The 12041-nt window shown below is 48.9% G+C and overlaps 1 protein-coding gene across 4 annotated transcripts in view; it reads right to left on the bottom strand.

Annotated features, from left to right (window-relative positions):
• The window catches only part of TPD52 (tumor protein D52), a 47027-nt gene extending 39201 nt beyond the window's left edge, over positions 1-7826 (bottom strand). Inside the window, exon 1 of one of the 4 annotated variants that reach the window (XM_023521069.1) lies at positions 7629-7826. In XM_023521069.1, the coding sequence (XP_023376837.1) occupies positions 7629-7701 (73 nt within the window). In that variant the 5' untranslated portion in view covers positions 7702-7826. Of the gene's footprint in view, positions 1-5261; positions 5302-6302; positions 6716-7628 lie in introns of those variants that run through there. The other 3 variants (XM_011376259.2, XM_023521071.1, XM_023521070.1) reach the window with 3 other exon arrangements.
• Between the last annotated feature and the right edge of the window lie 4215 nt (positions 7827-12041).

Consider the following 12041-nt stretch of genomic DNA (forward strand, 5'->3'; position numbering starts at 1 on the left):
GCTGCCTTCCCGGTCTGTCCGGCTTCCCAAGCACAACTGGTGGAGGATTAAGCTGTATTTCCTGTTACTGTATCTATCTAAGTAATGTCTGCTCGGTGCAACGAAAATTCCAGTGCGACCTTCCTCCCGCCTGTCCTCCCCCCTCCCTCTCTCTCTCCCTCCTGGAAAGATAACGTTTCAGTTACACGAACTTTCAAAGAGAAGAATCACCTGCGGAGGAGACCTCCGGGCACTCCTGCACCGGCTCCGGCTAACCGAGGCCACGCCTCCGCAGGGGCCACAGCCCCCTTTGCGCGGTGTGCCCTGCAGAGCACCGGGCCCTGCGAGTGTGCCCAGCGGAGTTCCTAAGTCACCCCGTTCGGCTCCTGGACCCCGTCTCTCAGCAGACCCCTTCTGTGCTAACTCTCGCCTTTGCTCAAGGAACCTGGCAGTCCCTGCCACTCTACCTGGTCACCCACTGTTAGGGAGGCAGAAACAGCTGGGACCCTCCTGTCTGTCACTGTGTGACCAAAAACAGCTGTTCTGACTTCAAATCTACCTGATAAAAAGGGAACTCAATATACTCTCCCTGGATTGGAAGCAAGCAGAAAACATAAAATATTTTAAGCATTAAAAAATAAATCTGTGTGTCTAATGTATGAAGTGTGTATGCACCAAGGCAGTCTATATTCATTTCAACTTATGATTCATTTTCTTTCTTTTTTTTTTCCTGTTAGTATCATGTCATACCCTATTTGGGCATGTCTTTATCTTTACTTAAGCTTTTAAAGTTTATTTTTAACAACAAAAAAGTCAATCCATATTTTTCTCCTAAAAGACGCCAAAATGTGGGCAACTATAAATGCTGTTCATTCTCTGTTTAGATCGAATAAATGGTTTCCTTTTTACCATTATTTGAAAGACCGTGTGGTCTAGCTTCTTGTCATCCATGGCATCTCGGACTAGGGTGCAACAGGCACCACAGTTACAGCCCCAGACCAGAGTGGGTGAACAGGGTCCCTGCCCTCTCAGAATTCTGCACTCGGCACCCGATAACTGGTAGAAAAGGCTTTTTTCCACAGCTTCTCTCCCTCCCACGGCCACAAGTATCAGAAGGTGTTAGGGGCCGACTGTATGTGTCGCTCGGGATGCACAGGCTGGAGCTGTGGGCCCCAGTGTGATGGCACTTGGAGGTGGGGCCTCTGGGAGGCCACGAGGTTCAGAGGAGACCGTGAGGGTGTGGCCCCATAGTGGGACAGCTGGAGCTGTGAGGACACGGTGACAGCCATCTGCCAAGTGGGAAAAGGGTTCTCACGAGGAATCAAGCCGCCCAGCACCCTGACCTTGCGCTTCCTTCTCCAGGACTGTGGGGAAGGAATGACCCTCGTTACCAGCCACCTGACACACACGCGACGCCCGCCACACCCTCTGCCTGAAATGCTGCCTTTTCTCTGCACGCTAAAGTCAGTCATCCTTCCAGACTTGGGCAGAAACGCCGCCTCTTCTCAGAAGCCCTACGAAAAGTGGATTATTTAAATGTTAAGTAGAACATCTATACGATAGAAAATTATGCCAACGGTAACACAGGGATGTAGACACGTACATATTTTACAGGGAAAGGTATTCTTGAGACAGTCAAGACACGAAGCAGGTTCCAAAACTGTGTGTACCGCGAGATCCAATAATGTGTAATAACTGGAGAGAGAGACCAACCAGACAGACCTAACGAAGAAAATGGAGAGAACTCCATGCCACGCGACCCAGAAGAGCGCTATGCACGGTGGTGCCAGCAGAGGGAGCCCACGGGCAGCGCGACGTCAAGTCGAGCCAGCCAGGTCCACGCTCGGGAGCAGGGACGGATGCAGGAAGAAGCACGACGACTGTGCAGAGTGAAGTCCACCTGCCCGTTAACACGTCACTCAAAAAGCTCTGGGTGGGCTCTCCCTAACTGTGACAGATATCTGAGGGACAGTCTGAGGCGAAAGCTGTATGACACATAAAAACGCACTCGGGGGGCCTCGAAGGGCACGAAGGGCACGCACGGACGCCCTGATTACCTGGTAGGAGATGCTGGTACCCGGCATGGTGGGCCTGCCACCGCAGCAGCCGGCCGGAAGGCGTGCCCGCTGGCCAGGCACAGGACAGCTGGACCCCCAGCGAAACTAAGGGCAGCAGTGGATTACTAGTCATTAACAACTGGAGCTCAGAGTCCACATGTGATGGTTAATTCTCTGTGTCCGTTTGACGGGGCCACAGGCTGCACATTGCTGTAGCTGTGCCTGTGCGGGTGTTTGTGCACAGGGTGGACACTGAGCTGGGGGACGGGCAGGGCAGGTGGCCCTCCCCAGGGCCTGGCCTCTTCCAATCTGCCGGAGACACACGTGGCATGGACAGTCTGAGAGGGGACAACTCCCGCTCTGCTCCGCCCGCCTGCCTTCAGCCTTGGGACACAGACTGGAAGCGACACCATCAGCTCCCCCGGGCCTCCAGGCTGCCCACTGCACACGACAGGACTTCTCAGCCTCTGTAACCCCAGGGGCCAATTCTTTATACTAAACCTCTTCGGAGGCCTGGCTACCCAGGCCCGTCCTGGTTCCGGCCACTTGTGTGAGCTCAAAGGGTCCCCTCTGCCTTCCGGGGGAGCAGCCGCTGACCGGCCCTCCGCGGAAACGGGACCTGGACATCGCGTCCCTTCCCGGTCCCGTCTTCCCTGAGGAAGGCCAGGAGGCCGTTCCGCAGTCGGGATGAGAGTGTGGAGGCCGGGGCTTAATGAGCAGCACTGTTGTCCCCCGGCCTCCCGAGTGCTGTTAAAAAGGCAAAAGACACGGCAGGAAACCCTGAGCGACCGACGTCACAGTGACGGGAGCCGAGGACGTGGACACGACCGAACGCCACGGGGAGTTCAAAACGAGTCACGGGACCTGGCGGCCTGGCCACCTTGCGAGCGGATTTCAGCCAGGGCGATGGCGGGAGACGCAGAGGGGGCGCGTGCGGAGGCCAGCGGCGCGAGGGAGGGGTGGACACGCGGGAAGGCAGTGGCGTCCGTCTGCAGCGCGGGCGGCAGAGGAGGCCGCTCGGGCCCACGGCCCCTCCCCGGCGGGCCTTCTCTTTAACCCGTGTCGGCCCACAGGTCGGAAACTTCGCGTTAGAATTTCAGGAAATCCTCCCCGTGGACATGCACTTTCCCCCTCCACTGTCCACCCCAAGGGCGGAGTCCATTGTGGCATCGTTCTCTTCGGCGACCTCTCTCCAGAATAAAAACGCGCAGACTAGCAAACGTGTTCACACTATTTCGGCCTGCGTGCAAATACTCTGTGAGCGATAAAGGCGTTTCTACAGAGTCCCAAGCCACTTACTTGACCCCCTGACTTGCAGGACAATTCTCGCCTGGCAGGCGCCCTTAAAATTCTACACGCAGGGCTTTTCCGCCCTCTCAGAATGGCCGAAAATGAGTCCAGGTCCAATCGACAGGCCAGGAGCCCTTGGCCCCTTTAAGAAATGTTTTTTTGTAAAATTAAAGAGCAAGAATCGGAATGAGAACGCGCCACCCTTCCCTCCCTGGACCTTCACACGCAGTCTCTGGCTCACCTTCACCTGGGGAAGCCAGACCTGGCGAGAAATCGCGAACATGCCTGCATTCTCTGCAGCAAGCCAGAGAGTGGATTCCAGAACGTACGAAGAGGTCTCCCTCTTTCGGGGAGGTCCTCCCCACCACTGCGGTTCTGACTGGGGCCCCACTGGCACACCAGAAAATGATGACTGGTTAGGTGCCCAGATAATTAGCTGCAACATACAAAGTTTTTCATTTTATAAATAGAGTTCGAGTTGTATGGTCCCTCCTGGTGGTTTCCATGACGACAGGCTCAGGGAACAGTTCTCTGACCAGTGCTTCTCAGACTCTAATGCGTCCGCAGACCACCCGATCGAACTGCAGACTGAATGAATGATGTGACTGACCAGGTCTGGGGTGGGGCCCGAGGGTCTGCCTTTCGGACAAGCTCCAGGGGCTCCTCACACTTGCTTTCGGCTAAATCTGCCCGCGGATGAAAGCTTGAGCGAACTCTAAATACTCATCATTCCACGTGGCCTTCCCATAGGCATCTCCTTTTGAAAACAAGAGCCTGATTTTGCAGCCAGAGAGCTGTTGCTGTTTTGGCGTGTGTTTCTGTTTTCCCGCTATCCTAACCGTTCCCAAACCGAGCCAGGTGAGACAGGGGACAGAGCTGGCTTTGTCACGACGGGGGATGGAGGCCCTGGAATGGCGGACGCCGGCCCAGCCTTTTCAATGGGGGAGTGACAGAGTCTGCAGGCTCAGGAACATGGGGATGAAAACAGGCCGTTCCGGCTGAGAGCACTAACCCCATATTTAAGGGCACAGTGGTCCTCGTGGTGAGATTATGGGAAGCTAAACATTTCCAATTTGCTGACTGGGCATAAACGGAGCCCTGCAGGGGATGGTAAACACGCCCGAGCGGCAGGACCTACGGGAAACGAATGAACCGGTGGACCGGGTTTTAATTTGGAAAAACTTCCACACTGCTTACACAGCTATTCTTAGCGACTCGAGGTTCGTAGGAAACGCGTTTCCTTAAGGCAGAGGGAGCGGCTTGAGAACAGCAGGCACTTATTTCAAATTAATATTTGGCCAGGAACTCCCACCATCAGCACACTGAGGCAGAACAAACGTACTCAAAACACCCTAAGTGCCGCCAAGTCAGACACTTAGGCTGAGCGCGCTTTTAAACCATGACGACTTAATTGGGCCGACCGTTAAAAAAATGCACAGCACGAATACTGCATTTTATCCTAAATTTTACTAAGAAATAGAGTCTCGTGCCAAAACGTACAGGATTTCTATCTGAACCTGCTGCTCTGGTTAAGAAATGCCATTTACAATTACAAATCTCATATATTTTCCCTTTCAAAGACAAATTTCACATATTTCCTTTTTAAGGAAGAATACTTATGCTACAAGTCAACTCAAGAGAGCCCGTTATCTTGAACCGAAATCGATGACTGGAAAGCTTAAACATTAAACGGCCTCTGTGTCCTGTGGCACAGACTGAAGACGGAAAATTTTTAAACATCTGACTACAATGACACTTGGGTTTATTACTGTGAAGGCTCCTTACCGATTCTCTCGGTTTTATAAAACATCATTACCAAACAGGTCATTTATCACAACAGCATACAAAGTCATTTATTCCAGTAAGCTCTCTTAATGGTTAAAGGACGTGATGCTTCGAGATGCAATGGGGAGGGAGCATGGGATGAGAAAATACCTTCCTGAAAAGCGTCCAGAACCATCGACCCATGAGATCACTGTCACGGTGTCCTTCAAAGATCAAGATCAAGAGCTAGACGTATGACTGAATAATTCTACTTATAATGGCTACGGCTACTAACTAATCACTGAACAGACTTCCTCTGATTTCTGTGCACACAGCTAGGCTTCACCTCCCAGCCTCCCTCACAGTTAGACGTGGCCAAGCGACTCAGCTCTAGCCAAGTGAAAATTTTATACACACAGGCGCACGCGCGCTACCCCCCCCCCAACCCCCTCTCGGGAGCTATAAAGACTGTTGATAGCCACTGAGATTTTCAGGTCTTTACTACAGCAGAATTTAAAGGAAGCTGACTGGTAGAACTATTTTGCCAAACAGAGCTTCAGATGGATTTTTTTAAATTCCTCTTTTAAAATGATCATATCCTTAGATGAAAAGGTTTTGGAAACGAACAGTACCTGAGAGACTGCTGCAGAGGGCAGCTTTATGTGTGGTTTCCAAGGAAGGTCAGAGTTCACGATAAAAGAAAGGATGACTTAACCATCCAGCTTCATGATTTAAAGTAAACAACCAGAGGAGACAACCACCGGGCAGCTCTGGTTAAAGCCCTCCAGCGCCTTAAAAAAAATAAATCCTAGTAGTCGCAATGTCAGCTCCCTAGCCAGAGACGTTGCAAATATACGAAAGGGCATTGTCACCTTCAGAGAAAGTTTCACCACAGGTAAAGGGTGGGTGGACTCACAAAGCTGGCCAGGGGTCTAACATCTTTCTAAAACTCAACCGAAACAGACATCTATTCAATACAGAAGTAGGACACCAAGTTCAAGGCGTACACGGGATCCTTCCAGTCTTTTTTTCTTGGCCAAGTTCAGTGCAAACCGCCTAGCGGCATGGCAAACCCATCGCTGCGCAGGGTACAGTCACCGCTGGCGGCCCCACCCTCCCGTGGCCCCCTAAGGCAAACACGGCCCCCTAAGGCACACGCAGCCCCCAAGGCAGATGCGGCCCCAGCACCCCACCAAGCGGTGCCCTACATACACATTGAACCGGCACGTCGATCAAACCAGAGAGCAGTTCCAAATCTGGATTCTCCATAAGAGGATTTGATTTCGAACGATAATCCCCTGGACGAATCTGGCCTCCAAATTTTGAGAACTGGAAATCAAAAGGCAGGAACGGCAGAGGGCGGAAGGACAGAGAGACGAGCTCCGGAGGGTCAGCAAGCATCGCGGCCCCGACTTAGCGGCGGACGATGACCGCGCCAGCCGAACTGATCGGGCCCTCGCGGTTTTCTCTGCCACACGGAAACAGAAACTCTTCAAACCGACTTCTTCTAGCAGTTGCTCTGCTGATTGCGAACAGGCCGAGGGAGAGAGGCAGGAAGATGGCCCTCCCATCCAAAGCCCCAGGGTTTCACTGCAGGAACCGGACCTGCCTCTGGGAAATGCTCCCCGCACCGGGGGCTAGGAAAGGCCGGGCCGCCGTGTGGCAGGGTCTCAGCGTCAGCTCCTCTCCGCCACCTGCCGGCCAGAGTTTGAGCGCTGTGCCAAGTGTCAGTGTGACACACTAACTACCCCGAGCCCGTGTTCTCAGCCAGCATCCGCCTCCGACATGGGCCGGGGCATCCGTGTTTTTAACTCGTATCCCAAGTGACTCTAATACAGGGGGGTCCTTGGAGACACTTAGAGATACACTGGACTCTGGGTAGGAAAGAATCATAGCAGAAGTCTGGACAAACAAAGCAGAGCTTGTCAGGCGAGTTAACTGCTAGAATTCTTTGCTAAGGCACAAAAACACACAACCAAGCGGAAAAAAATTCCACTTCCAAATGGAAGCATCAAACCGATTCACTCAAGAGCCCTTCCTGCCTCACGCTCTCTGTCCCCCGCGCCCCCGGACTGCTCCCCACACCTGTCACCTGACCCCACTCACCCACCTACCTAAAATCACAACCATATCTTTCCTAAATCACACACACACGTACCCAGTCCACATCGCCCGGCTCTAATGTTCAGGAACACACATGACCTAACGGACCATATGATATACCTGTAGTGACTGTCTCTCCCCACTGGTACGTAAGTTACACAGGAGCAGGATTTTTTCATTTATTTTTTATGTCAGGTTTATTTTGTGTACCGATCTATCCCAAAGTGCCTGGGGCAGTGCCTGACACGAGATCAATATTCACTGAATGAACGTCCCCGCCCAGCTCTGAACCTCTCCACAGCTCCCCGCACTTTATCAGACCAACTCCGAGCCTCCTCTAGGGATTCCGGACACTGGTGGCCTTTTCCACCCTTAACCGCAAGGATCGGACTCAGAACTCGGGGAGCCAGTTTCGTCTGCTTCCTGCTTCCTTACCCCGTGCTTCGTTGGTGTGTCCCCTCTCCAGCAAGGCCCTGCCCGATACCACAACACCTTTACCTGACAGCATCGCACCTGCTGTCAAGGAGATGCCCTTCCCCGGGCCTCTGAAACGCTGTCCCTTTTCAAACACTTTTCCGAATCCTGAGCCCTAACGGGCTCCCTTCCAAAGGCTCGTCTTTTGCCAAGAGCCTGACATCCCACACCTCCTTGTATGGTGGTGACTCGTGCCTGAGTCACATCCCCTCTGCTGATGGGCGCTAACCCGGGGCGCCCATGGCATCTGGGATTGGGGCACATTGTTTCATATAGGAGAGCCGATGGCTGCACATTTTACAACTCAGACCAAGCAAGGTGCCTGGCAATCAGCGAAATACATCGCACCAGTAGTATAAAGGACGAAAAACATACGATCATAGCGACAGACACAAGGGACGCAGAAAAGCCATTCGACAAGATTCATCACCCTTTGTCATAGAAACAATCGACACACCGGGAACACGAGGGGACTTTTTAAGCCTGAGAACACGCACTGATGAGACCCAGTTAACATCTGCTTAGCCCCGAGACACTGAACGGCTTCCCCCAAGATCAGAGACAAGACAGGCTGTCTGCTCTCACCACCGGTACTCAACATTGTACTGGGAGTTGTAGCCAGAACACCTAGCGACAAAATGAAATAAACGTCTTCGATCTGGAAGTGAAACAACTTGCAGATGACACGATCTTCTATAGAGGACTAAGGAACCGACTATACAACTATTAAGCCTCACAAGTGAGCTCGGTAGGTTTGCAGGATATAAGGTCGATACACAAAAATTATCACCTATCTATAGAATCACAATGAATAAAATGAAAATGAAATTAAGAGAGAAGTGCCACTTACAATGGCATCGAAAAAATTAACAGAAGCGCAAAATGTATATTCCCCAAACTACATGATATTGTTGAAAGAAATTAAATGTAGTCGAAGTAAATGTGAAGACATCCCACATTCATGCATCAAAAGAATTAATATTGTTAAAATGGCAATATTCCCCAGATCAATGTACAGGTTTACAGATTTAATGTAATTCCTATTGAAATTTCACCTGACTTCTTTGCATAAATTTACAAGCTGATCCTAAAATTCACGTGGAAATTCAAGGGACATGTGATAGCCAAAACAATCTTGAAAAAGAGGAATAAGTTGGAAGATGCACATTTTCCAATTTCAAAACCTACTACAAAGTTGCAGTAATCAGGATCATATGGTACGGACATAGGGCAGTGCACGCATCTGCTAGGGTGGCGTGACATAATGAGACATGTATGTGGCCTCATCCCTCAGTTGCTGACACAGAGCTCCGAAACCCCTTGAAATTTCCTGGGTCACAGGACTGTCTTTTGTTCTGACAAGGCACTTCTTGGACAGCTTAAGGAGAGAGGCTGGTCATTAAGGAGAGAGGCTGGTCACCAGCAAGACCACGCTGTGATTGGAACCTCGGGACGTCCAGCCCCAGGGAGGGGAGAGGAAGTGGAGATGGAGTTAACAATCAATCATGCCTGCATGATAAAGCCTCCATCAAAACCCATAAAGCATAGGGTCTGAGGCGCTTCCCGTCTGGTGAACACACAGGTGGTGAGGTGGATTGTGGAAGCTCCACGCCCCTTCCCCACGCCCCACACTACTTACCTCTGTAGTTCACTATTCAGCTGTATCCTTTATTACATCCTTTCTGACAGACCAGTGGATGTAAATACGTGTCTCCCTGAGCTCTGTGAGCCATCGTGTAAATTATGAGACCTGACGAGGAGGTTGTGGGAACCCTCGATTTATATATAACTAGTTGATCAGAAAACCCAGGCTTGCAGTCGGTGTCCTGGGCGGTAGTGGGGGCAGGTGAGCAGTCTTGTGGGATTCAGCCTCCGGGAACTCCTGGTGACTTGCAGGATGACCGGTTGGTGTCTGGAGACTCGGAGAATGGTTATGAGTAGAGAAGAACAGTGGGCTTTTTTCCTTGTACGTTGCCATAGCAAAATATCACAGACATCATGGCTGAAACGACAGAAGTTTATTTCCTCACAGTTCTGGGGGACAGAAGTCCAAACTCAAGGTGCCCTCAGGGTATTTGTGATGGAGTCTCTCTTCCTGGCCTGTAGCCAGCTACCTTCTGGCTGTGTCCTCACATGGCCTTTCCTGTGTGCATGTGTGTGGGAGAGGGAGGGAAGGGGAGGGGGAGAGAGGGAGGGAAGGGGGGGGGGGGGGGGGGGGGTGGGGGAGAGAGGGGGAGGTGAAGGGGGAAGAAGGAGGGGGGAGGGAGGGAGAGATCTCTGGTGTCTCATAAAAGCAGCAGTCTTATTGGATTAGGGCCCCTCCCCGATGACCTCATTCAGCCTTAATTATCTTCTTAAGGCTGGATCTCTGGGTGGGGAGTGGGGGACCACTAATGGGTGAGAGCTGCCTTTTGGGTTGATGCTCTTAAACTGATTGTTGTAAAGATTGCACAAGCACATCAATATACTAAAAACCACTGAATTGCATACTAAACGGGTGAGTTGCATGGTATGAGCATCTTATCTCAATAAAGCTGTTATTTTTAAAAAGCAAGGTTGGGGGGGATGGGGAGGTAGATGGGGTAAAAGGGGTCAAATATGTGGTGACAGAAAGAAATCTAACTATGGGCAGTGAACAAAATATATATATTGCATTGTGCCTTACTGTTGAATTGTACATCTGAAACGTACTGGATTTCGTTAACCAAAGTCACCATAATAAAAATAAATAAAGTGCAATCTTTTCAATTAAAAAATAAATTAAATAAAAAGGGCTTGGATAATCTAAAAAAAAGTAAACTGTATTCTTTTCAGAGGCCCAATTTAAATAGAAACCCCCTCCTCACCGCCCCCCCTCAAGCACACCCACAAAATGCACCTGGTTAAATATTTATAATCATGGAATATGGTTAAACATTAGTTTAGAAGCTCATTTATTTTATCCCCATCCAGTCTAGTGTCAATTTCTTAAATGTATTTTCTGGTCATTTAGCAAACATCATTAAAATATAAGATTTCAGACACTGAAAAAAATATAAATAAATAGATAGATAGATAAATAAACAAATAAATAATAAGTCAAAGGATAATACTGTATATAAGATATACAATATGATCCCATTTGTACACATTTTTACACGAGTAAGCGTATATGTTGGAACACGGAGGAACATTTTCCGAAAAGTCAAAAAATTTAACACTGTCATTGGGAAGGGAGAGACTTTGGTGAATGGGTTAAGGAAAGAGGAATTTCAATTTTCATTTTATCCCTTGCTGTTCACTTTAAACTTGTTCTACACCATATAAAAGAAAATGTAGACTTTTTTAAAATTAAAAGAATAAGAGCTTTGTACCGTAGTTAAAACCACACAGTACTGGCATAAGAAAAGTTAAAGGGATGACTCAAGCAAACTGCAGTCCAGATCAGACCCCTGCACACAAAGGAATTCATATATGACAACAGTTAGTACCAGCCGATAGAAAAAATAAACCCTTCCTTAACTTAGGCCAGAAATTCCAGATGGAATAGATAAACATTAGTAAATATACCCAATAAAACTGTTAGAAAAACTACAGATTACCTTCATAACTTAAGTGCTGACTTCTCTAAGACACAGAACCCAAAAGTTGCTAAAAGACTGGCAGACTGGGGTACATACCAATTTAAACTCTATTATGATCAAAGGCAGCATAAGTTAAGATAAGCGGTAGCTCGCAAGAAAATATTTCCAACAGTTGTAAGTTTATTATCTTGCACCATCCAGATCATAAAAATTCAACAGACGCTATCTTAAAATCACAACATCGAAATTAAATTAGTCTTTAAATAAAATAATGGGTGGACTGAATTACAGGTTCATTCTTTGAAAGTTATTGATGGGACTTAAATGCAACGTGTAGAAGTTAAAAAGCAGCTTGAATCTTGAGAATGGCTTGTGTTTTTATCAACGCTGTCATCAGACCCTCTTCAGTGAGCAGCATAAATCAATGGTTATTATAATTATTTCAACTAAAAAAAACTAGGACAACTGGTTCTCAGTAAGCAGGTTTTCTTTAATTACCATATGTCTCACAACATAAAGATAGCATTCATGTGGTGTTTAATATAAAAAAATCTGCACTAAGGTAAACATTCGAGTTTATTTATGTTGGTTCTCTCCTCCTCTGTCTGAACATCTTTGTGAATATACCCAGCAAGGTACAAGATCATCACCAAGAGAAATAAAACCAACACTACCATTTCCCACTAAGAACAAAAAAATAATTCAAAACTGAGGGTTATTTAAGGCACAACTGCCACCCTTTCAAAGGCCCAGCAAAGGCAAGATGTGGCAGCAGCCCCAAACGTACACAACGTGACAGGACCCTTCTCCT

This window comes from Pteropus vampyrus, unplaced genomic scaffold, assembly GCF_000151845.1.
Source record: "Pteropus vampyrus isolate Shadow unplaced genomic scaffold, Pvam_2.0 Scaffold290, whole genome shotgun sequence".
Lineage (NCBI taxonomy): Eukaryota > Metazoa > Chordata > Mammalia > Chiroptera > Pteropodidae > Pteropus > Pteropus vampyrus.